The 26048-nt window shown below is 48.9% G+C and overlaps 1 protein-coding gene across 5 annotated transcripts in view; it reads right to left on the bottom strand.

Moving 5' to 3' along the window:
* C1QTNF1 (C1q and TNF related 1) overlaps positions 1 to 26048 on the bottom strand; it is a 37110-nt gene extending 11062 nt beyond the window's left edge. Inside the window, exons 1-2 of one of the 5 annotated variants that reach the window (XM_021928079.2) lie at positions 14396 to 14513; positions 13001 to 13255 (exon numbers count right to left, since the gene is read on the bottom strand). Coding sequence is in view for 2 of the 5 variants with exons in the window: in XM_017951041.3 (XP_017806530.2) it covers positions 14396 to 14678 (283 nt within the window). In the remaining 3 variants the exon portion in view is untranslated. Of the gene's footprint in view, positions 1 to 11619; positions 11726 to 12036; positions 12810 to 13000; positions 14372 to 14395; positions 15161 to 25817 lie in introns of those variants that run through there. The other 4 variants (XM_017951042.3, XM_017951044.3, XM_017951041.3 and 1 more) reach the window with 4 other exon arrangements.

Genomic DNA, 26048 nt, shown 5'->3' with positions numbered 1-26048 from the left:
GCCAAGGTGGGAGGATTGCTTGAGCCTAGGAGTTCAAGACCAGCCTGGGCAACATGGTAAAGCCCCATCTCTACCAAAAACACAAAAATTAGCCAGGCATGGTGGTGTGCGCCTGTAGTCCCAGTGGCTGCTCAAGAGACTGAGGTAGGAGGATCATCTGAGTCCAGGAGGTCAAGGCTGCAGTGAGCTGAGCCATGATCACACCACTGCACTCCAGCCTGGGTGACAGAGTGAGATCCTGCAGCAATAATAATAATAATAATAATAAATAATAATTAATTTTTATCCCTTCACAGGCCTCATGGATCTGTGGTAGATCCTTTAAGGAGACAGTAGTTACACATAAGTTCATGATTCCTTATATTTGTTTCAAATTGGGCCTATTGGCTGGGCGCAGTGGCTCATGCCTGTAATCCCGGCACTTTGGGAGGCCGAGGCGGGTGGATCACGAGGTCAGGAGATCCAGACCATCCTGGCCAACATGGTGAAACCCCATCTCTACTAAAAATACAAAAATTAGCTGGGCGTGGTGGCGCATGCCTGTAATCCCAGCTACTTGGGAGCTTGAGGCAGGAGAATTGCTTGAACCTGGGAGTCAGAGCTTGCAGTGACCCGAGATCATGCCACTGCACTCCAGCCTGCTGACAGAGTGAGACTCCATCTCAAAAAAAAAAAAAAAAAAAAATTAGCTGGGCGTGGTGAATAAATAAATAAATAAGTGGGTCCTGTTATATTTTTGTCTCACCTCCATGCTCTCATGCTCGTGTGCTGACAGCGGACCCCTGAAGCTCTGGGACCGTGTGCCTGGGTTTTGTCCTGACGCCCCACCCAGTGCAGGGCCTTTTGACAAAAGCATTCTGTAAACACTGTTTTCCTTTTTCTTTAATCCTCATCAGGTGAGCAGCTATTCTGAGATGCAAGAAGCCTATAATCTCCTTGAATTGGAAGGAGCCTTGGCAGACAAGTCCAAGCTGCCCTCTCAGCTGACAATCTAACACAGGCTGGGTTTACTGAATGCCCGTGATTTGCATGGCATTGTGCAAGGGCTTGGGAGGAAGTGATTCAACCATAAATTAAATCTATTCCCTGACCTCAAGAATATAACAGGCTAGTGAAGGAAACAGACGCATACCCAATTATAGCTCAAGACAGAATAACACATGTTGAATTAAAATGCTAAGTGGGTAACATTCTAGAACTGTAGTGTCCGGTAGAGTGGCTGCTATGTGTGGCTATTTAAATTTAAATTAATTAAAATGAAAGAAAATTCAAAATTCCGTTCTTCAGCTACACTAGCCACATTTCAAGCATTCAATAACTATTAATACATGTAGGCCAGGCACCGTGGTTCATATCTGTAATCCCAGCACCTTGGGAGGCCAAGGTGGGAGGATCGCCTGAGCCCTGGAGTTAAAGACCAGCCTGGGCAATATATCAAGACCCCATCTCTACAAAAAATGCAAAAATTAGCCAGGCATGCTGGTGTGCACCTGTAGTCCCAGCTACTTTGGAGGCTGAGGCAGCAGGATTGATTGATCTCAGGAGGTTGAGGCTGTAGTGAGCCATGACCTTACCACTGCGCCCTAGCCTGGGCAACAGAGCAAGACCCTGTCTCAAAAAATAAAAATAAAAAGCCACATGTAGCTAGTGGTTACCATGTTGGAAAGTATAGAATAGAACATTTCAATCATTGCAGAAAGTTCTGTTGGACAGCTCTGTTCTAGATTAAAATGAAGTCACTGGGGAGGAAGCAGTAACTGTGAACAAACAGCAGGCCAGAAATCTGGGAGGCATTTAGACCCTTTCCTCTCAAGCAACCGCATCTCATCCATCCCCAGCCTGCTTGAATAGCTCCTAAAAGCCAACTCTCCCTCCTACCCTGTGCCTGTATCAGATGCCCTCCAGGGGCTCTGCTGTCCCCCAGACCTCAGTCCACCCAAGACAAGCATCTTCGTCTGCCTTTTCCACGGTCTGGATATTGCCTGCCCCGCTTCCCCCTAGTTTACATTCATCTCCCAAGGAAGCTTGGCATAAGATAGGACTTTATCCCACACCTAGTGGTTTCCAGTTCAAGAATTGGATTCAGGCCAGGTATGGTGGCTCATGCCTATAATGCCAACACTTTAGAAGGCTGAGGTGGGCAGATCACTTGAGTCCAGAAGCTCGAGACCAGCCTGGCCAACATGGTGAAACCCCGTCTCCACTAAAAATACAAAAATGAGCTGGGAGCAGTGGTGTGTGTCTGTAATCCCGGCTACCCAGGAGGCCGAGGCAGGAGAATCGCTTGAACCTGGGAGGCAGAGGTTGCACTGAGCCGAGATCGCATCACCGCACTCCAGCCTGGGCAACAAAGCAAGACTCTGTCTCGAAAAAAGAATACGATTCAGCCCAGCACCCAAACACTCCTGGTTTCTACACAGCCTCAATGGTCCCTCAGCCATCACCACCCCTTCGTGCCACTCCCTCCTGCCACCTTTGGAACATCCCCAGAATCCTCCCAACCAGAAAAGAAGCCCTGAGTCCGCTCCCCCTCGACTCTGACATGAGTAGAATTCTCCTGTTGAGAAGCATACAGCTCTCCTGTTGTTGCAAGAGGACTCAGGTACTGGGGCGCCAAGAAAGAGGAAGGGGCCACGTTGGGGTGTCCTTCTGACAGGTGACATCTGCTCATAGCCCTTTCCTTCCCGCCAGAAGCCATTCATCACACTAATTGCCCATTGACCAAACTCCTCTGGTGATGGGCAGGAGGCGGGCAGAGTGGCTCCCATTTGATGAGTGATGTGTGTTTACCTCTTCTAGAAGCCCATTTAATAGCTAATGTTCCCTGCTATAATTGCACTGCCCCCACTGATCTCACACTCTCCTTCTTCCCCTCAACCTGGTGGTGGATGGGGGTCCCTTATGGAAGGAATTCTGGCCAGATGGAAGTGAGCAACCGCTTTTCCTGAGAGACGCCGGGATCCTGGAGCCTATCTCCTCTCTCAATCTCCCTCTCCCATTTCCAGAAAGCTGCCCTCTGTCTTGCAGAAGGAGGGTTTGTTTTTAAGGCTTAGGTGTTTATTTGGTTACTTCCAAAGCCCAAGTCCAGGGATGAATAGAGACTCTTCCAGGGCTACTTGCTAGTTCATTAGCAACGGTTTCCTCTTCCCTGGATGGGAATGAAGTCTGGCTTGGGACAAAAAAGTGAAGCGAAGACAGGCCAAGAATTTTCCCATCCTAAAGCATCTCCCGCCCATCTTGGAGCAACTGTACCTTGACCAGGAAGGACTCACCTGGAGCAAAGAGTGGGACTCAGTGTAAATTTTCGCCCAGGCCCTGCAAACAAGGAGGCCGCATGAGCCGCCAGGCATCGGGCCTTCAGGGCGCTTGGCCAGCCCAGCCTCCAGAGCTCCGATTCCGTCCCAGTGGAAACAAAGATTTCCTTGAGTAGAGCAGCTGTCCTCAGCTCACCTCCCAGCTGGAAGGCCTCGGGCGGCAGGCTTGCCCCTGCTTTGAGAACCGTGTGAGAGAGGAGAGGCACCAACAGCTGCCCTTGGCCCACTCTGCAGGTGGCCTGGCCCGTCGCCCACTTCCCCAGAACCAGCAGCGGGGACGCCCTCGGGGGCTGACCGCTCCCAAGACAGAGGGAAGAAAGAACCTGGGAATTCTATGGCCTGGTGCCCCACCGCACCCAGCCCTTTACAAGCAGCACGGATGTCTTTGGTTGTCTGGGGCCTGGACAAGCCCCAGCATTTTCCAGGCAGTTCCCGAGGAAGCCTGGCATAAGACAGGACTTTGTCCCCAGCCTGGGGCCTCTAGGTCAGGAATATCATCAGCACAGCATCCCACTGGCCCTCCTCCTGCCGGCCCCGCCCCGACTGTTCGGCTGCGATCACCCACGACCCTCGTGGTACCCAACACCCTTCTGCATTCCTCTTTCGTGCTCCCTGTAAGCATCTGCCAATGTCGACTGCCCTCTTCTCCAGCCCTGGGGTTTGGCCCACACTGTCTCCTAGTGTTTAGCCTTCCTGATCAGCCCCCAAAGACCAGTGCTCTCCAAGGCTATTCCTCAGTTCTCAGCTCCTCTTGCTCCTAATTCTCCTACATTTATTTATTTATTTATTTAGGAGACAGGGTCTCCTTCTGTCACCCAGGCTGGCGTGCAGTGGTACAATCATGGCTCACTGCAGCTTCAAACCCCTGGACCCAAATGTCCTCCCATCTCAGCCTCCTGGGTAGCTGGAACTACAAGCGCATGCCAACACATCCAGCTAATTTAAAAAAAAAAAATTGTTTTAGAGACAGGGTCTCGCTATGTTTCTCAGGCTGGTCTCAAGCAATCCTCCAGCCTTGGCCTCCTAAAGCGGGTAGGATTATCAGCGTGAAGCCACCGCGCCTGACCTCTTTCTGCCTGTCCTGGTCCACACTACATCTTCAGCGGACAACGCCCCAGTCCACATCCCCACCACTGACCGGGCTGCTGAGACCTGAGCTTGCAAATATTTAAGTCAACACAGTGGCTACGAGCCACGTGGGGCTATGTCAGTTAAACAAGGCGAAACGTCCAGTTCTCAGTCACCGGAGCCACATTTTAAGTGCTCACGTGACTAGCAGCTGCGATAGCTGCCATACTAGACAGCGCAGCTCTTAGCACCTTACACCACGGCTGAAGGTTCTGCCGGGCAGCACTGGTCTAGACCCACATAAGCAATCGTCTGCTGAGTGCCTCCTCTTCGCTCTGCACTAAGCTTTTTTTTTTTTTTTTTTTTTGAGATGGAGTTTTGCTCTTGTTGCCCAGGCAGGAGTACGATGGCACAATCTTGGCTCACTGCAACCTCCTCCTTCTGGGTTCAAGCGATTCTCCTGCCTCAGCCTCCCAAGTAGCTGGGATTACAGGCATTTGCCACCACGCCCAGCTAATTTTTGTATTTTTAGTAGAGACGGGGGTTTTGCCATGTTGGCCAGGTTGGTCTCGAACTCCTGACCTCAAGTGATCCACCCACCTCGGCCTCCCAAAGTGCTGGGATTACAGGTGTGAGCCACCACACCGGGCTGCTCTGCCCTAAGGCTTTTAAGCCCCCAATTAACTTATCCCCTTCTCCCCCATCCTCACCACACTGGCTTCTCCTGTGGCTTGCAGCTTGATGAAAGCAATGCACACCATCACGCAGGGTCCTGGGCCAGAAGCCTGCAAGCCACTTGGATGCCACCTTCCTTGCACCCGCCACATTTCATCCATCGCCAACCCCCTGCAGGTCTCTTCTCCTCTCCATCACTTCTTCCCCAGTCCTGGCTGGTTTTCTGCCTCCCATCTGTCTTCCACACTGCTTCCAGAGGCAGCTTTGAAAAACGCAAATCTGAATGCCACCCCGGCTCCAAGGGCTTCCTATGCCAATAAAGGAAGGAGTAAGCCCTGAGCATTTCCATCTGGCCCTTCCCCACACTGCACGAGTCCCCTTCACTCTGGCTCCCTGGAGCCACTCAGTCCCTGACAGGTCACACTCGAGGTCTCGTCCTCTGGCACACGCTCTTGCCTCTGTCTGGATGCCCATTTCTCATCCACCTTCTCCATCGTGTATTCTCCAGAGCTCAGCCTGAGGCCACCTCCTCCAGGAAGTTGCCCAGACCCGGGTGTGCTGTAGGTGCCCCTCCCCCAGCATCCAGAAGAACCGGTCTACAGTCCTTGGTTTCCTCTTCCTGTCCCCACAACTCCAAGCCCCTGGGAAATGGGGGCCACATCTCATTTCTCACGCATTACCAGCATCCGGTGTCTAACTCTCAGCAGGGCTCGAACGCTCCCCTCACCTTCAATCAATCCCAAGTACAGAGCCAAAGATGACACGCCCCAGCCACAACTCTGTCCAAATCTCTCTCTAACTCCAGCTGGGGACACAGAGATCCAAGGTACGTCACTGTCACCAGAATGCTGACTGTCACGTAGCCATCTTCCCCAGAAATGCTCCTCTTATCTGCACTCAGAAAGCCTACTGTTTCAAAGAGATGAAACCACTGCCTCCATTCACCAAGGTTACAAACCACCTACATGTCCAGGAAGACGGTCTAATGAAATACATGGCTGGGTGCAGTGGCTCATGCCTATAATCCCAGCACTTTGAGAGGCTGAGGCAGGCAGATCACCTGAGGTCAGGAGTTCAAGACCAGCCTGGCCAACATGGTGAAACCTTGTCTCCACTAAAAATACAAAAATTAGCCAGGTATGGCACATGCCTGTAATCCCAGCTACTCAGGAGACTGAGGCAGGAGAATTGCTTGAACCTGGGAAGCGAGGATGCAATGAGGTGAAATAGCATCACTGCACTCCAGCCTGGGTGACAGAGTGAAACTCCATCTCAAAAAAAACCAAAAAATTTACAGTGCATCCATATGGTGGAAACTAGAAAAACGAGGTGGTTGATGAGAGTAGTGAACTCAGCAATAGGGAGGGATGGGGATTGTGGCAGTCCAGGAAACGTGCTCTTTCTAAAGACATTTAAATAAGTAATATGGAGGGATCGGGGCAGGGGGAGGCAGAATCAGCCAGCAGCACCAGTTAGGAGTCTCTGTAAACAGGTAAGTATTTACTGACATGGAAAGATGTTTGGGCTGGGCGCAGTGGCTCACGCCTGTAATCCCAACACTTTGGGAGGCCAAGGCAGGTGGATCACTTGAGGTCAGGAGTTCAATACCAGCCTGGCCAACATGGTAAAACCCCGTCTCTACTAAAAAATACAAAAATTAACTGGGTGTGGTGGCATGTGCCTATAATCCCAGGTATTCAGGAGGCTGAGGCAGGAGAATTGCTTGAACCCAGGAGATGGAGATTGCAGTGAGCCGAGATCGCGCCACTGCACTGCAGCCTGGAAAATGCAGCGAGACTCTGTCTCAAAAAAAAGAAAGAAAGAAAGAAAAAGAAAAGAAGGAAGGAAGGAAGGAAAAGAGAGAGAGAAAGAAGAAAGAAAGAGAAGAAAAAGAAAGAAAGAAAGGCATGAAAGAAAAATAAAGAAAGAAAGAGAGAGAAAGAAAGAAAAGAAAGAAAGAAAAGGAAAGAAAGAAAGAAAAGAAAGAAAGAAAGAAAGAAAGAAAGAAAGAAAGAAAGAAAGAAAGAAAGAAAGAGGAAGGAAGGAAGGAAGGAAGGAAGGAGAAAGAAAGGAAGAGAGAAAGAAGAAAGAAAGAAAGTTTGTAAAGCAGTAATGAGTTTTGAAAATGCAGGTTGAAAACATGCAGACCCAAACACATGCACATACATGCACACACATACATACACACACACACACACACACACACAAAACCACAAAGACCCAAAGGCCACCCACCGGGCTGCCAACAGCGATTATCTGCAGTGATGAAAATACAGATGCTCACCATTTTCTTATTTTGGCCTCTCTGTTTCTTTCCCCCGTAACAGTCACGTCCTTTTTCACAGTAAGGACACATTATGTTCCACTTAAAAAAATGACAAATAAGCCCCACCCTGGGGACTAAGGGAGCATTTTGTTTATTCCAGGAAACTCGACTAGATGCATAGAAGAGTAGGATGAGGAGAAAAGAGGGCTTGTGATGCTGCGTTGTTTAAGGCTCAAGCGGAACCACGGGGAATATAAGTTGACCTAGTGCTGAAGTGTCACGCTCTTTTGCTCATTTGTTCAACAGGTGTTTATTGAGTGTCTGCTACATACCTGGCAGGGAGCTGGATTCTCGGGACAAATGGAACAAGAAGCCCTTTCCTTTGGGCAGTAAAGCCCCTAGCAGCTATGGTATGGGATGTGTTAGGACCAGGAATGGCACAGGTGGTAGGGAGCCCAGCAGGGTGGCACTTCATCCAGGCTGGAATTAGGCGAGCCAGAGAGAACCTGTTTCCTAGCAGTGAGGGGCTTTGTCTTTGGCCCTTGCTGTTGAAGGAGGCTGCCTGAGTAGGGCCGGTGGCCTGCAGCATGAAACAAGGAAACGGAGCCCAGTCCTCAGCCCACCCTGTGCGTGATGTGCAATGGCTGGCATGTTCCTGGACCTAGGAGTAGCCCAATGCTTATCAGAGGTTGCTTCTGACAAAGCCCTGCTACCCCTGAAAAGCCACCACTGAGAGCCAGGCTGTGGGCGTGGTGCCTTCCTTACACCACTGAGCTTGATCCTTAGAATACCTGATCCTTAGAATGTGCAAACAGACTCAGAGCGATGGAGCCGCCTGCCCCAGGTTCCACAGTGGGGAAGTGCTGGAGCTCAGATTCGATCTAGGTGTGTCCGACAGCAAAGCACATTACACTTCACCCCGCGGGGTGGCCAGAAAGATGCCAGAGAGCATAGGCTCCTCCTCCCAAGTCATGGTGCAGCAACCGTTCCCACCCGCTGGCTCTCTTGGGGCAGCCCAGCAAACCGCTCTCATGAGTTATGACAGTTGGGTTATGGCACCCACCGATTTGCTTACTTGTTTACAGGTGGAACGGCTGCAGCAGCCTTTGGCTTTGAGGACTGTATCCAGTGGCTGAGCCCTTGTGTTCATCATTCAACAGAGGATTACTGGGCGCCCACTACATGCCAGGTATGGTACCAGGCACCAGGGTAACCATCGTCCTTGATGCAAGGTGCTAAGATATCCCTGGTGCCAGCCTGCTGGCATCTTAAAATACACCACTGGAGTTTAATTCCTTTGGATTTAGGCATGGGATAACCAGGAACATACACATGCACACCTTAAAATGTGAGGGGCTTGGGCAGTGTGGCCCATCGGATGTGCATTTTTAGGGCACTGCTTTTATAGAGTGAAGAGAGACCAGCATGCTGGCAAGCTCTGAAGAAGGGACAGAAAGGCCCACGTGCAGGGGTACAGATGCTTTTCTCTCCCGGCCAGTGCCCTCTAATGGGCAGAAGCAGACCCGAGCTCTGGGTTGCAGAGGAATCTGAGTTCATGTACCACACAGGGAGGACCCACAGGACCATGAGTCTTGCCCTCATCGTTATCCTTTCATGGAGGAGGTGGCTCCCCTGAATGCCAGAAGACGCGAGAGACCTGTGGTCACCCCCTAACCCACCCAGATCCTTCCATCTCTCACTTTAGACTCTTTACAAGGAGAAAGGGTCCAAGCGTTTTCTGAACACACCTCTGTCCCCAGCTGTGAAGACCAGCCCCAGGAACCTGTGCGCAGAGATGGGGGGCCCTGCCCACCTTCTGACCTGCATCCACCTCGAACCCACCCAGGGCTGGCAGCTCTCCCAGTCGCGGTCCTTTTCCTTCCCTACTCCCCAGGGCAGAGGGCGGCTGGTATCCAGATGTCTTGCTGAGGGGGATGGGTACAACCCAAAGCGTAGGGTTTGGGGCATTCCACCAAGTATGGCTTTAGCCGTGGCCAAAAGCAACATTTGACCCAGCACAGGGCACCAAGAACTTGACTTCCCCATGCCCCACCGGCCCGTCTGCCTCTTCTCCTCCTCCCTCGACTCCTGCCTCCCTGCCTGCCGTCTCCTGCTCTACTCTGTCTCGTGTCAAGGAAAATTCCTACAGGAGCCAGGGAGATGGGCAGACACAGGCCCAGCCACAGCCGTCCCGACGGCTGTCCTGGACAGGATGGGGGCCCAGGGAGGGGCCTGCAGTCTGTGCCAGCCCCGTCTGAGGCTGGAGAAGGGCTTAGCTCCAGGGAGCCTCAGAGGCAAGATAGGGGTGCCCCAGTGTACAGTGGGGACTGTGGGGGTCCCTGTGCCCCTGCCAGAGACCATCCCCCTTTGAACCACATTCAGATGCCAAGCCCAGCTCTGGAAATCAAGTGTGGGCAAGAACAGGTAGCTGCAGCGGTGCTGATGTGCCAAAAGCCACTCATATCACCCCAGCACAAGTGTCACACAGCCGTGACCTTGACAAGGACCCAGAGATAAAGATCCTTCCCACATGGCCCCGAAGCCCCTCCCCCCTCCCTTCCTGCTAACACCACATGCCTCACCCGGAGAACCAGAGGCTGCAGCGGCGGCAGTTGGAGTATCTCACTGCGGGGCTCGGGAAGGAGGAAAGGAGTGAGCATGCCCTGCTCCTGCACGTCCCTGTTTAAGCTCAGCACTGACCCTTCCAGGCAAGGACCCCAGCATAGACCCCAGGACAGGACCTCAAGGATCCTCGGCTCATGAGAGCGGCTGCTGGGCTGCCCCAAGAGAGCCTGAAAGAAACCCATTGTTGAGCTGGCATCGCTGTTTCTTCCAGACTGCTCTCTGAAGCGGGCAGGGAGTTCTCACCCTGCATGAAGGGGTCAGCGGGGCAGCGTCCTGTCCAGAGAGCTGCCTTGTGCCCCGTGACACCAGCAGGCCATTTTCAGCAGGTTAACAGGGGAAATGGCCTGTGGCCCACGAGGTAGTGCCCCCACTTGAATATCTCTAGAGGTTACTGATTGTCAGGCAGAGGTGGGACTGTCCAGGGGGTGGTGTAACCTGCTCCTTCTTCCTGCCCTTCCTGGTGTCCATCACCCCCGCCCCTTCCCTAAGGTTCTGGAACCTGAGCCACAGCCCCCGATCCCAGGAACTGGAACCCATCAGGACAAGACACAAACGGGAAGCTCCAGGCCCCGCGCACAACTGTATCTACGAAATCCTTTTCATCTTTGTTTAGATGAGCAAAGTTCAATGCCAGAATATCTGGTTTATGAGTCATGCTAATTACAGCTGGGGGGAGGCACCAGGAAGAAGAACAGAAAGGAGCATGTTCCAAAAACACTCTGTTGTCCTGGTTGCCCTGAACAGGGGGGTCACTTCCTAGGAACAAGGAGGGAACCCACAGCCTTCCTGGGACAGCCTGGGCTTTCTCTGTTCCCACTTGGGAGGACATCCCTCGCCAGCTGGCTGCACCTGCCTGGGAGGGGCAGTGGTGTCCTGTGGCCGCAGAGCACCCATCTAGGGCTTCCTGCCTCCCTGAACAAGCTCACTGGGGACACCACCCTTGGCGACACAAAAGGAGGAGAGGGAGACAGGAGGAAAAGTCGAGAGTCCCTGGGTAGCAGACCTGTGTCCTTCCTGCCCCTGGGCATTCTCTGTTGGCAGCTGGAAGAGAGTAGTTCCCAGCCTCAGTTTGGCCCGCTGAGCACCATGTTCCCAACACCAGATAGGAAGGTTAAAAGTATACGCCCTGGAGGCCAGGCGCTGTGGCTCACTCCTGTAATCCCAGCATTTTGGGAGGTTGAAGCTGGTGGATCACTTGAGGTCAAGAGTTTGAGACCAGCCTGACCAACATGGAGAAACCCCGTCTCTACTAAAAATACAAAATTAGCCAGGCGTGGTGGTACACGCCTCTAATCCAGCTACTTGGGAGGCTGAGGCAGGAGAATCGCTTGAACCTGGGAGGCAGAGGTTGCAGTGAGCCGAGATTTGGCCTTGTACTCCAGCCTGAGTGACAAAAGCAAAACACTGTCTCAAAAAAAAAAAAAAAAGAAGAAGAAGAAACATACAACACACTTGGGATAAAGACACAGATTGGAGTCTGGAGTTCTCCATCCCTGTCTCTAGGACCTCAGGCAAGCCGTGAGCCTCTTGAGCTTTGCAGCTCTGCAGCTCTGCTCTTCCCACAAGTGAGAATTCCCTTGATAGAAGTGTTGAGAATTAACTATTATAATAACTATTATAATTATTAATATAATGTTCAGCACCTGCCATGTGAGAAGCAGACACACAAACCTGTGGCTAACATCATGATGATGATGATGATGATGAAGCTGATGAAGATGATGAGTGCCACTGTTGTTGTTGGGTGGTCTCTAGGGGCCTCTCCAGCTCCACAGGTCTAAGAGGGAGGGTGGGGAAGCTTCCGCTTGTCCTCAGCCCTCGGCTCCCGTCTCCCTGTCTTGGTTCCCTCCTCCCTGGTTGGCAGGTGCCGGACAGGCCTCCTGGAGCATGTCCTCCCAAGTCCTCCCGCTCCCTGCGGCACACACAACAGCCAAGTGCGTCTATCTGTGGCTGTTCATGGCTGCACAGCCCGCCAGGCAGCGTGTACTTTCCAGCACTATAAAAAGCAGAGGCCGGGCAGCCTGTAAGGACGTCACATGCTCCCCTGGGGCCGTGAAGTGGCCAGCGGAGGAGAAAACAGTTTCTCACGGCATTTCTCATGTTCAAAGCTCAGGACCAGAAAGCTCCCAGCACGTTATGTTACTGCCTTTCCTAGAAACTAGGTGGGGTAGAAGAGTCAGGAACACCTCACAGAGGGGGGCGGCTTCCTCCCTCCCTCCCAAGCAGGGATGAGGCGGCCCAAGGGTTCATAGAAGATAATCTGGCTTTCTGGGGCTGGAAGAGTGTGGCCCGGGAATTGGACCCCGCGAGGCCCGGGCTAACGGTGGGGACCACACCTACACCGGAGGAGAAGCCCTGGCCAGAAGCTCCCGGGCGGTTCAGATGCTCCAGCCCCAGGCCAGGGGCCACTCCCAGTGGCACAGGCAGCTTAGCTTCCCAGGAGGGCCCCGGGGAAGCAGCATTGTTTTTTCCTGCCCAAGCTGGACCCCCTCCAGGACACCAAGGCTGTCAGATGCGAGGGCCAAAGTCAGCGCTTCCTATTCCGTGAAGGATCCAGGTTGGCCACAGACAGGACTGGACAGACCCGGCGGTCAGGTGGTCCCGGTGACATGGAGTGGGGTGAAGCCATCCCCACCAGGTGCAGCCGCGAGCATTAGTACCATTCCTCTTCCTTCCACACCCTCAGAAAGGCACCAGAGAACAGTGAAGCAAGATAAACACCCCACAAAAAACTGGGGGGAAGGTGCAATTACTCCCGTTAGTATCCATGTGCAGAAGAGCCGGGCTTCTCCAGAGTCAGGGAGATCTGGGACCATCACGACCCCCCTGCGCAGAGGCGCCTATGGCGGGGGCTGAGCCATAGCCGGCCGCCAGGGCTGCCCCCGAAACCCCGGGTCTTTCTGCCCCTGCGCCACCGCCGCCAACCCGGCCCCTCCTACGGCGCTCCCCGTCCGTCCCGGCCCAGGTGTCTGCCATCCCCGCCCTGGCCACCAGGCTGGAGCCACGAGGACAGGGGCGGGGCGGCGCTGGGTCCCCCGGCTGGGCCACCTACCTCCGTCCCGCCGGCCGCTCCTCCCGCGCCGCTCTTAGAGCATCTCCCGGCGGCCAAGCCTCCTCCCGGCCAGGTCCGGGGCGACGCACGGTCTCGCCGAAGGAGACAGAGCAGGGGAGAAGGTCCTCCGGGGGGACCACGGTGCAGAAGAGGAGGGTGGGGGGCGGTGCGAGCAGCCACGGGTCTCCCCCCAGCACCTCCGTCTCCCCGGCGCGGTCTCCGAGGTCTCCGCGACCAGAAGCGGAAGCGCGGTTTCTCGAAAGTAAAGGAAGAGACGAAGAAAGTGGGACAGACGCGCAAGGAGCGAAGCCCAGCCAGATGTGAGCAGCGAGGAGCCTCCAACACCCCCAGCGCTTTTCGTCCAAACAGCAGCCGCGGAGGATTAACCGTGTGTGCCCCGCGCCGCGCCGCAGGGAAATCCAGCGGCCGCCTCCTCCTGCCCCCTGGGGAGCCCGCCAGACTGAGAGTGGGGGTGGGGCCGATTCCGTGAGTCTGGAGGTCCGTCCAGAGGCGGAGGGGCTGCGAACCCTGGACGAGGATGCCCCCCACAGAATGGGGGTGCCCAGCAAGGCTGAGCGCTCCTAGTCCCTTGGTAGCAGAGGGATGGGCTCCAAGGCCTCAGGGATCCCCTGTAGCCAACCCCGACGGGTCAGGTCTCCAAACAGTGGCAGACCTGAGACACCCCATGCATCATAGGGGACTCAGGTTTGGGGGAATCTGTGAGCCCCCTATAACAAAATGCCAAATTTTGTGTGTGTGTGTGTGTGTGTGTGCACGCACGCGCGCACACACATCTTTGGAAGGTGATGGTCCACTGTTTCGTTCAGGGTCTTGAGAGCTCTGTGATCTAAAGGTTAGGAAGGAGCCCCTGCCCGGAAGATTTCCATTTTCCAGAGAATAGCACAGAGTACAGTGGTGGGCCAGGGCTGGCTGGAAGCACTCCTCAATCTCTATCAGGCCTCTCATTCCTTGATACGAAAACTTGACATTTTCTCAATCATACACAAATATTTTTTCTAAACAAGGCCCATAGGCCGCCCTCCCATCCTGATCCCTAATCCAGGCTGCTCCAGAGCTGGCCCTGGTTGGGGCCCAGTCTCCATCCTAGACTCTGCGTCAGCCCCGCTTGCTCTGGAAACTTACCATATCACTAGCAGGGGAAGGATTTGGCCAGAGAAGCAGAAGTCTGCTCTGATGATAACAGCGTTCCCCTTTTTTTTTGCTTCTTTTCTCCCTGCTCTGCCCTGTTCTCTCCGAGCGGTCCCTCACCTCCATGCTGTAGCTGGATTTTTTGGTTTTGTTATCACTCCTGTGAGGGTCTGTCTCTGGCCAAACAGGAGATGTGAAAACGGGGATGCTGATTGGGACATTCAGAGCAAGACTAAGAGGTCTCACCTTTCCCTGCCTGGAGTGTCCTCCCATCCGCTGCACCAACAACTGGACAGATGAAAAGAATCAAAAGGAAGAGGAAGAAGATGGTGCAAGCTTGATGCCCGCTGCCTTGCTCCAGGCTGGGCAAGGCCAGCACTCGGGTAGAGCTGAGGACGAATGGAGATGAGAACAGAAGGAGAGGCCTCTGGGCAGGTGAGGCACCCAACAGCCACTCCACAGAGGCCCTGACTGGGTACGCCAACCCCTCCTGTGAGTACAGGGAGAAAGGCTGCCAGGCCTCCAGCATCCGGGGGAACTCAGAGGACACGCACAACGAGGATATGAAGTCAACACTACTTAACCAACTAGAGATGCGGCCTCCGCTAGGCTTAGAAGATCAGGAGTTGCTTGTGTTCTTGGCATACATATCTGAGGCTTGGCAAAACCTACATCCCGGGTTGCTTATTGATACAGGAAAAGCCAGAGATAAGCTTGTCTCCATTCCTGTAAGTGACATGAGGAAGTTTCCCAGTCACCAGGAGCAAGGCCTAGCACATGGATTGACCTTTCCTTAGTTACTCTGTCCTCAAATAGCCCTTGGTGCAGGGATACCAGAGAAAACAACAGTATTTTTTGCAGCCCTTATGAGACCTTCGTCCATATTTCAGAGAATCTGGGCCTTTCTAGAACTCTTATGAGCTAAGGACTCCCTCAATGCAATGAGAAGGCTCCTTGTTGCCGGGCACAGTGGCTCATGCCTGTAATTCCAGCACTTTGGGAGGCTGAGGTGGGCGGATCACATGGTCAGGAGATGGAGACCATCCTGGCCAATATGGTGAAACCCCATCTCTACTAAAAATACAAAAATTAGCTGGGCATGTGGTGGTGAGCACCTGTAATCCCAGCTACTTGGGAGGCTGAGGCAGGAGAATCACTTGAACCAGGAGCTGGAGGTTGCAAGTGAGCCGAGATCGCACCACTGCACTCCAGCCTGGGCAACAGAGCGAGACTCCATCTCCAAAAAAAAAAAAAAAAGTAAAAATAAAAAATAAAAAAAAGAAGGCTCCTTATTGCCCTGCCTGGGAGCCTCAGACTAAGGGAAGTCCTGGACAGAGACCAGAATTCACAAAGCTGGACACACAACTCAAAAGAGAAAGAGATGTGGATGATGGGCTGGGTGTGGTGGCTCACACCTGTAATGCCAGCACTTTGGGAGGCTGAGGTGGGAGGATCACTTGAGCCCAGGAGTTTGAAACCAGCCTGGGCAACATAGTGAGACCCTGTCTCTACAAAATATAAAACAATTAGCTGGGCTTGGCAGCACACACCTGTAGTCCCAGCTACTCAGGAGGCTGAGGTGTGAGGATCCCTTGAGCCCAGGCAGTCAAGGCTGCAGTAAGCGCTGATCGTGGCATTGCACTCCAGCCTGGGCAACAGAGCAAGACCCCCATCTCAAAAAAAATAAAAGTTATGGATGATGGGAGATTTATTCTTTCTCTTTACCCCATCCAAGATGGCTTTGGTGTTGAAGAACTGGAAAACAGTTATCTTTAACATAATTCCAAGACAGAACTCAGAGGCCCAATATAGTGCAAAGTTGTACAAAGACAGCTGAGTTGTAGAAAGAAGGCTGGTCCTCTCTTTCAGCTGCACCTGGCTCATCCTACTAGGAGGCCTTGTCCTGGCTCTGACTTACCTTGAGGCAGCCTGGGGATGCCACCAAACTTCAGCGGGCCTTAGTTTCCTTATCTATAAAGCAGAGATAGGTCCAGGGTCTCTTATCTGGAGCCAAGGAGGTCAGATGTGTTCAGAGTCAGGTGCAAATATCCCACAGAGCATCTTACCCAGTCGGTTTTGGGCGGCACCCCTTCATCAAACACTTGAATATTCTGCAGTGGGATGAAGGCAAACCATCCACAGTCTCAGGACAGTTCAAGTCACATTGTTCTGTCAAATTTGTGTGTGTCAAATTTAGAGGAAAACGAAGTTTTCAGAGTTTTTGCATTTCAGGGATTTGGGAGAAGTGATTGTGAACCTATAGTTTCTCACATGATTAATAAAAAGGTTGGTGGAGCAGACACAGTGTTTATTGCAACTACCATTATTACAAGTATAATCTTCCTTCCCTCTTGGGAAGAGGAGGGAAGGAGGAGATTAGAAAAGAGATTACTCATTTTCCTTGAGGCAGAAACTGGGGATAGGGAGGAGTGGTATCAAACGTAACACAGAGAGTCTGGGGTTTCCCAAGATATTGTGTGAGACCCAAGGCTCGGAGGCCTGGGAAATTCCAAAGAATAGGAGTTGAGGTCTGAGCACATGTTAGGTGCCGCCATCTTGGCTCACAACTCAAGGCAGCAGGCGATGGGCAAAGACTCACAAGGCCAGCTCCCAGAAAATACAAGCTAGTCCTCAATAAAATGGAAAAAAAAAAAAAAAAAATCCCAAATAGGAAAAAATCAAATATAGGAAAAAATAAAAATCCCAGGTTCCTAATGCTCTTTGTCATCAACTTCACCTCTGCTTTGTAATTGTGAGTAGGAAAGATGGAAACTTTGGCAAGCAAGAGATGTCCTTGTAGAGTGGCTGATTTTCTTCCATCCCAGCCTTAGGCGCCCCCAAGCAACAAAAGGCAGAGTGTTTTCTCTTTGGCAAAATCCTTCCCTGTTGGGCAACAACAACAACAGATTTCAAAAACAAAAACCAGCCCTGGGGGACTTCATCAGACCTGAGATTGCGGGTCAGAAGTCAAAGCCACCTTCCAGAAAGACTGAGTCCCCTCCCCAAGGTCTCTCTCTTAGCCCCCCAAACCCATCCTAAAACTCCCTAGGAGCTCACATCTACACAAGGGTGTCTGGATCAAAACCCCTAAAGGCTTCCTGAATATTCCCAAATTCCCATATTCTCAGTCACGGGTAGGTCCTAAAACGGGAAGAAATATTTCCTGGAATGCCTGGCAGGGGAGGCAGCATGGCCTGTGCCCTCCCCGATTTGGTAATTCTTTCTCTCTCCCTGGGCCTGTCACCACCACTCGCTGGGTCTGTTTAGTTATTGCTGGAAAAAGCAATGTGACCTCGGTTAAAGTCTGCAAGACACTCAGTTCCAGATAAGCACAGCATGTCATTAGCAGCACTGTGATTTTTCCCACCGCGGCCCTAACATCCCGCCTTTCCCAACTATTTTGGGTCGGGCTGCCCAGTCATCCCACAAGGGCAGAGATTGGTATTGCAAACTTTGAATTCTGTTCCCAGGGGTAGCGACCAGCCGGCTCCGATGGTGACGTCCCACTGCCGAGGGGTGGGAGTGGGGAGAGTCTCCACAGAGCTTCGAAGAAGCTGCGAAGATGGAAAAGTGGAAACTTGGCAGACAGATCCAGCCTCCCTGGCCATTGGCCCATGCTCGTGGCTCCTGGATGGTGCTGCCCACGTTCTGAGCAGCTCGGGACAGGTGGAGATCAGGACTGGCAGCTGCAAGGACAGACCAGGTGAATAGGTTTCTTTATGGTCCTCACACCTGCAGAAAACCAGGAGGGCAAGGGCGTTCCCTCTCCGAGGAAGCCATGCCTTTCCACAGAAGTCTCCCCTGAGGCCATGTACACGTGTGTCTTACACTCTATCAAGCCAGTTAATTTCCCTATGCCTCAGTTTCCCCAACTCTGAACATTTACTCTCCTGTTTTGGCAATGAATGCTTTCAGTTACATGGAGACAGGCATATACTGAACGATTAGGCAATATTTTACTTGATAAATAAGATAGGAGGGCCCCCTGGTGGACTCCCCAGTTCCAAGCACTTAACTATGAAATGAGTGAGTAAATGCATAAGCCAACACATGAATGAATGGTTTAATAAAGAATGTCTTGTCCTTTATGCAGAGCCACAGAAACTAAAGAGAATTTCCAAAAGGAGGCTATGGTGAAGTCTCTGATGATGCAAAGAAGACAAGGAGAATGGAAATCCAATGAAAGCCTGATTGTATTTGTTGACCTTAAGGAGAGTGATTTTATGGCACAGCCTCTCTGGAAGGGAGGGTGTGTTCGCTCACAGTGTGCAAATACCCTTTGACCCAGTAATCTTTCTTCTAGCAGTTTCTCCTACAGATAAATTTAGAATGGTGCTCAAATAACTAAGTTCAAGGATATCCTCTGAAGCATTGTTGTAGTATAAAAAGATCATAGATATCCTCAAAGGATATCATTAGGGGCCTGGTAAAATAAATTCCACACATGGAAACACCATGAAGCTCTTTAGAGAATAAACAGCTCTCTATATGTGATCTGGAACAATCTCCAAGCTATATTGTGAAGTGAAAAATTACAAACCCTTACTGAAAAGCATTAAAGAAAATCCAAAGAAATGGAAAAGCAAAACATGGTGTTAGATAGAAGACTCAATATTATTTAAAAAAACAAAAACAAAAAAACAAACAAAAAAAACCCCTCAGTTCTCGCCCAATGAAGCTATAGATTCAAAGCAATTCCATTCAAAATCCTAGAAGGTTGAAGGTGGATAGGGTAGGAGGGGACTTGTCCTACATCATAGGAAGGCTTATTATAAAGACATAATAATGAAGATACTGGTATTGGAACAGATCTGATCAAGTATATTAGTTCAACATGATAGAAGGCCCCCCCGACAAAGACCTATGTGTGTATGAAAACTTGATGTATGACAAAATTGGCATTGCACATATATCAATGGGGATGGGATGGATCCATTCCTAAAAATACACAAAGATGGTGGGGAATCCACAGAAAAAGAAATGTAAATGGCCAAAAAGTATAAGAAAAGATAAACAACCTCACAGTAATCAGGCAAGGAGAAGACATTGATTACCATCAGATTGGCAAAATTAAACCATCTGATGATGTCTGTGGAGCTGTTACTGGAAAGGGTCCCGAACCAGACCCCAAGAGAGGGTTCTCAGATCTTGAGCAAGAAAGAATTTGGGATGAGGCTGGGCGCGGTGGCTCAGGCCTGTAATCCCAGCACTTTGGGAGGCCGAGGCGGGTGGATCATAAGGTCAAGAGATCGAGACCATCCTGGCCAACATGGTGAAACCCTGTCTCTATTAAAAATATTTTTAAAAATTAGCTGGGCACGGTGGCCTGCGCCTGGAGTCCCAGCTACTCAGGAGGCTGAGGCGGGAGAATCGCTTGAATCCGGGAGGCAAAGGTTGCAGTGAGCCGAGATCACGCCATTGCACTCCAGCCTGGGTGGCAGAGCAAGACGTTGTCTTAAAAAAAAAAGAAAAGAAAAGAAAATTTGGGACGAGTCCACAGAGTAAAATGAAAGCAAGTTTATCAAGAGAGTAAAGAGGCTGGACGCAGTGGCTCACGCCCATAATGCCAACACTTTGGAAGGCCGAGACAGGCGGATCACCTGAGATCAGGAGTTCGAGACCACCCTGGCCAACATGATGAATCCCCATCTCTACTAAAAATATAATTACCCCTATTTACCCCTATTCCTGCCAAACCTCTCGGGAATGCAGCCCAGCAGGTCTCAGTCTTATTTTACCCAACCCCTATTCAAGTAGCACGCCTGTAATCCCAGCTACTCAGGAGGCCTTGGCATGAGAATCACTTGAACCTGGAAAGTGGAGGTTGCAGAGAGCCAAGATTGCGCCACTGCACTCCAGCCTGGGCAATAGAGTGACACTCTGAAAAAAAAAAAAAAAAAAAAAAAAAAAAAAAAAAAGAAAAGAAAAAGAAAAAGAAAAAAATGGCTACTCCATAGGCAGAGCACCCCAAGGGCTGCTTCTTGGCTATTTTTATGGTTATGTCTTGATCATATGCTAAACAAGGGGTGGATTATTCATGAGCTTTCTGGGAAAGGGGCAAGAATTTCTTGTAATTGAGGGTTTCTCCCCGGCATAGACCATACAGGATAACTTCCAGACGTTCCCATGGCCTTTGCAAACTGCCATGGCGCTGGTGGGAGTGTTTTTTAGCATGCTAATGTATTATAATTAGTACATAATGAGCAGTTGGGAAAACTAGAGGTCACTGTTGTCGCCATCTTGGTTTTGGCAGGTTTTGGCCGGCTTTTATACTGCATCCTGTTATATGAGCAGGGATATTGTGGCCTGTATCTTGTGACCTCCTATCTCATCTCAGATCCCAGGAGCTTAAAATACCTTAACCTCCCAGGAATGCAGCCCAGCAGGTCTCAGCCTCATTTTACCCAGCCCCTATTCAAGTTAACGTTGCTCTGCTTCCAATGCCTCTGATGTATTTCCCCACTCCTTTTTACCAGAGGACTCTTAATCCTAAGGGTTGTAGAGATAGGAAGATTCCTCTTCTGTAGCTTCTTCAGGCTAAATAGCGGTAATGATATTCTCGTCTAACTATTAAGGTCTTTTGTATTCAGGGTAGAGAGGAACTCAGTCAGAAAGCATCAGTATAGTGAGGGCCATTCATAACTCTGAGTTCCAACAAAAGGTGATATCTGGAAGACTGGCAAATGTTCAATTTAAGAAAACGGTGAGTAAGCTTATTCTGCATTCCTACACAAGGAGTACGACAGGAATATATTCCACAATAGTAAAGCAAAATAAGTAAAATTATCTGATATGGTTTGCATCTGTGTCCCCACCAAATCTCATGTCCAGTTGTAATCCCCAAAGTTGGAGGTAGGGCCTGATGGGAGGTGATTGGATCATGGGGGCAGTTTCTCATGAATGGTTTGGCATCATCCTCCTTGGTTGTGATAGTGGGTGAGTTCTCATGACATCTGGTTGTTTAAAAGTGTGTGGTACCTCTTCCCTCTCTCTCTTTCTCCTGCTCCTGTCATGTAAGATGCCTTTCCCTCTTTATCTTAGACTAAGACTAAAAACTCCCCGAGGCCTCCTCAGAAGCAGATGCTGCCATGCTTCCTGTACAGCTTGCAGAACTGTGAGCCATGAAACCTTGTTGCTTTATAAATTACCCAGTCTTGGGTATTTCTCTATAGCAGTGTGAGAATGGACTAATACTTTATCCCAAATACATAAGGCATTCCATTAACTGGGCAACTATTGGAACTAAGCTGATATAGGGTTGCTAACAGATTCCAATATGTGCCCTGATCCAGATTTTTCTTATGTTACCCATCTCTATTATTTGTTCTGAGCTGTGACCAGAGATCACTGGTTGGATCACTGAAATAAGCAGGGTCAGTCTAGATTGCAGGAAAAAAAAAAAAAAAAACAATGAATGAGACTAGAATCTAATAACAAGTGTACCATAGTTTTTGAAACATAATTTTTCTCTCTCCAGTCCCCATTTTTATTAAAAACAAATAATGGTAGGACTTATTTGTTTGAAAAATAAGCCTTAGTCTTATTATACTTGGCATGATCATTTGCATGAAGTGCAGCAAGAATAATTATTCTCCATATAGGCTCTTTTTACAAAAAAAAATTGGCTTTGATGGAATCTTGTTCCATAAGGAATCTTATATTTGACTTTTTAAAGCCTTGCCCAGTCATGGGTTTATGTCTTCAATTACCTGTATGAGTTGGGTAAATTTCTCTCCTCTCAAGGTCCCAATATAACTTAGGGCTTCTGGACCTGTCACAAAGTGAGATTCTTTACTTACCACATGGCAGGAAGCCTGTACAGGGACTGCATAGACAAGGTATAAAGCCAGATTTTCCAGCCGGGCGCGGTGGCTCAAGCCTGTAATCCCAGCACTTTGGGAGGCCGAGACGGGCGGATCACGAGGTCAGGAGATCGAGACCATCCTGGCTAACACGGTGAAACCCCGTCTCTACTAAAAATACAAAAAAAAAAAAAACTAGCCGGGCGAGGTGACGGGTGCCTGTAGTCCCAGCTACTTGGGAGGCTGAGGCAGGAGAATGGCGGGAACCCGGGAGGCGGAGCTTGCAGTGAACTGAGATCCGGCCACTGCACTCCAGCCTGGGTGACAGAGCCAGACTCTGTCTCAAAAAAAAAAAAAAAAAAAAAAAGCCAGATTTTCCAAGAGCCTTTTATTAGCTCTATAAGTCAACTTTGATTCCTTAAGGCAGTTTTTTTTTTATATTTGAAAGCAAGCCATTCCATTCAAAGCCTTAGTAAAAACCAATTTCTCCAATTGTGTCCTGTTACAAAAGAAAACAGATCTTTATTGCACTTATATGCAAATAACTATTAACATATAGCCATAAGTTAAGAATACTCACAAATAGTTTTTGATTTTTGGAGAAATCAGGTAGAGAAAGAAATATGCTCCAAATTTTGTTTCCAGGAGTATATTTTACTCAACTGTTAAAAGTTGTAAATAGTTCAAAAGAAAAGTTTGCTTGACTTGGAAAACAAAACAGAAAGGATCAGCAACATTTTATGCAAAAGTCATAAAAAGATTATTTCAGTCTTTCATTAGTGTGTGCAATTAATTTCTGTTTTGCTCAATATTTAAGAACACATTAGTTTTCCAAAAGAGTCTTGGAAGCTTTTTTTTCCTCTCTATTTTAATGGCATGCTTTCCAAAGTTATCAGACACTCACATTTAAGAGTAATTGTCAGCATCCTATAGCTGGTTATAAACCTTCTTTTGAAGAGGATTAAAATAAGACAATAATTGTCTCTGAATGACAAAAAATGTCTTAGAAAAGCCACAGTCAGGCCGGGCGCGGTGGCTCAAGCCTGTAATCCTAGCACTTTGGGAGGCCGAGACGGGCGGATCACGAGGTCAGGAGATCGAGACCATCCTGGCTAACACGGTGAAACCCCGTCTCTACTAAAAAATACAAAAAACTAGCCGGGCGAGGTGGCGGGCGCCTGTAGTCCCAGCTACTCGGGAGGCTGAGGCAGGAGAATGGCGTGAACCCGGGAGACGGAGCTTGCAGTGAGCTGAGATCCGGCCACTGCACTCCAGCCTGGGCGACAGAGCGAGACTCCATCTCAAAAAAAAAAAAAAAAAGAAAAGCCACAGTCAAAGACACAATTGACAAGGAAATTTCATTACTTCTGTAGCATACAATTTTACATAACAATTATAATTATTACTGATAACATACACTAAGTCACCGATAACATACACTAAGTCATTATAGGAATTTCCCATAATTTTAGAATGCATACCAATAACATATTTACACAAATATTGTCTAAAGAAAGTCAAACACCATTTCATACTTGACAATGCTTCCTGTATGATTTTAATATACCAAATAAGCCGAATAAGTCTTTTTTGGACTTTAGCATTTTTACCATCTAAAAGGATTAATCAGGTCAGAAAAAGACATATTTAGAATCTGATCTTGGAAAGTTGGTCAAATATCAAAGGTTTAAAACACTTGATATCATAAAATAAAATTCCAGGTCACTATAAGTCATTTATGTAGCCAAAATGTTAACTCAACAATTTTAAAAAGGCAAAAAGCTTTACTCAGTGATAGAGGGAAGATTTAGCTCTTCAAACTATCTGTCTCTTTCCTTTCCCTTCTTTTTCCTGTAGTTTATTTAAAAGGCAAACAAAAATCTTTCATTATCTTTTAATATTACTTGAAAATCTTGTTCAAGAGAGAAAGCCAAATTTCACCTTTTCGTGAGTGTACTATTGATGTCAAATTCAATTCCTAGTAAAACTTTATAGACAAATTTTTCTTACTTCAATCAGTTTGACCATAATTTAAGGTTTTCATAAACCTTTTATAACCCTTTACATTTTTTTTTTGTTAAAGAGTACACCAATGCTCCAAGAGAACCCTGTTGTGCTTTTATTCCAATGTTCAATTTATGGAAAAACTGAATAATACTCCTTTAACTTTAGCCAATATGTTCACACAGAGAATGGCTTTTACAAGATTAATCTTTCACAAACCTTCCACAACTTGCTTAGACCTTCTGTTTTCTCCTGAGAACAACTCTTTAAACCTCCAAACCAGGCAAACACAGACTGCTTTCCCATGCCTTCTTATAATCTTTTACCAAATACACATTATACTTTCCTTACACACAGTGCATGTAAAAGTGTTTCTCCAGTAATGTCAGTTACATATGGTGTAATGTTAACTCCTAGCAACTTTTATTTTTGGTGAAGAACCTGGTAAGTGATTTTATTTGTCTACCAGGTGTAGAGCTTAGGGCACCAGAAAAAAGTGCAGATGAGGTCTGACTCCTTCCAGCATAGCTAGGGGCATGGCTAACTCCATATGTTCCCAGGCCTTATGTAGACACTAATGGCTCCAAAGAAAGTAAATTGAACAATTACCAAAAGTCAAAGAAGTAGTTTAGTAAACATAGTATCTGACTTGCCTAATTTAGACCAAATGTCTAAATTTCCAAGACATTTTTATTTTACCAATAATCTTTAAAACTGCCTTGCTTTTCCAAAGATGACTAAAGTCATGTGAACAAAAAAGCATTAACATTTTAATTTTTCTGGTGAAATATTTTATTTAAGTGCTTATTTTTCTTTAAGCCAATTAAATAGAGCTCTTTTATATATTTTGGTTGTAAAACATTACTCACAGGGATGGTGGAAACCAAGAGAAAGTACCCCTACATGGTCACAAGATCAAGCTCCCAAGGGTATAAAATAAGACGAGGGGGAATCCTCATCCAGTTTTTGTTTTAGTGACCTGCAGCAAAGTTGTCAACTGATCAGTTTGCTGGGCCAGGTGGAATAGTGGGCTTACAGGGGTCCTAGGGCCACATTCCATCCTATGATACCCCTTTTATGACAGAATGACACAGAAAGACAAATTTACAGCACAAAGTACACAAGATTCGTCACAGCCTAAGACTAGCCTCACAAATCCTTTTTCCCATTCATCAAAACCTTGCAGAGGAGACACTGATTTTTACCATTCACTCAACTGATTTGCATAGAGAGGGAGAGACCAGAAGCCTGACTGGTAAATTCTTACCCTTTTGTCAGCAAGATGAAAGAGTAGATAAGTCACCCAGAGTGACAGAGAAGATAGACAAGGGAAAGGCGAGAAAGAGAGAGAGGAAAGGGAAGGGAGAAGAGCATTGCCTGTGGTGCATTGCAGAGGTGAAGACCTCACGAAAGCCAGATAAAGACTCATCCATCAGAGCGACACTGAATCAAAAGTTCAGGCAGCTGCTTGTCAAAAAGGGATCTTTTCCAGCAGTCCCATCAGCTCTCAAGCTTCCCCCTTTGGGGGAGGAAAAAAAAAGCTCCCCAGGTCCCATGATCCCGCACATACCTAATCCTGTCACCCACAGCCATCAGCAAAGAGGACATGGCAAATTAATCCAAAGAGAACGGCGGTTAACATCCTGCAGTGCTGAATCCATTTTTAACCGAGAAGGCTCTTACCGAGGGTGGCCTCTAACCTTCCTAAGTTGGGCCTTGAACCCAAGTTTGAACAAGTGTTCTTGTTCTTTACTAAGAGGGGCCTCCAACTCCCTGTGTCTTAGGAGGGACTCTAACTCTCCTAATTTGGGCCTCTAACCCAATTCCATCCATTATCCTGGATAAAATGCCCCACCACTTACCCAAAGTTGGTCAACTGGTGCTGCAGTCTATTTCTCTTGGGTCAGTGGTCTCTCCAGTATCGTCCCTTCATGGTTTCTCAGCAAGATGTTACCAGAAAGGGGTTCCGATCCAGGCCCCAAGAGAGGGTTCTTGGATTTTCCACAAGAAACAATCTGGGGGAAGGCCGCAGAGTAAAGTGAAAGCAAGTTTATGAAGAAAGTAAAGGAATAAAAGAATGGCTACTCCATGGG

The sequence above is a fragment of the Papio anubis genome, chromosome 17, assembly GCF_008728515.1.
Source record: "Papio anubis isolate 15944 chromosome 17, Panubis1.0, whole genome shotgun sequence".
Lineage (NCBI taxonomy): Eukaryota > Metazoa > Chordata > Mammalia > Primates > Cercopithecidae > Papio > Papio anubis.
The sequence above is the reverse complement of the archived record's forward strand: the minus strand, read 5'-3'. Positions and strand labels throughout refer to the sequence as shown.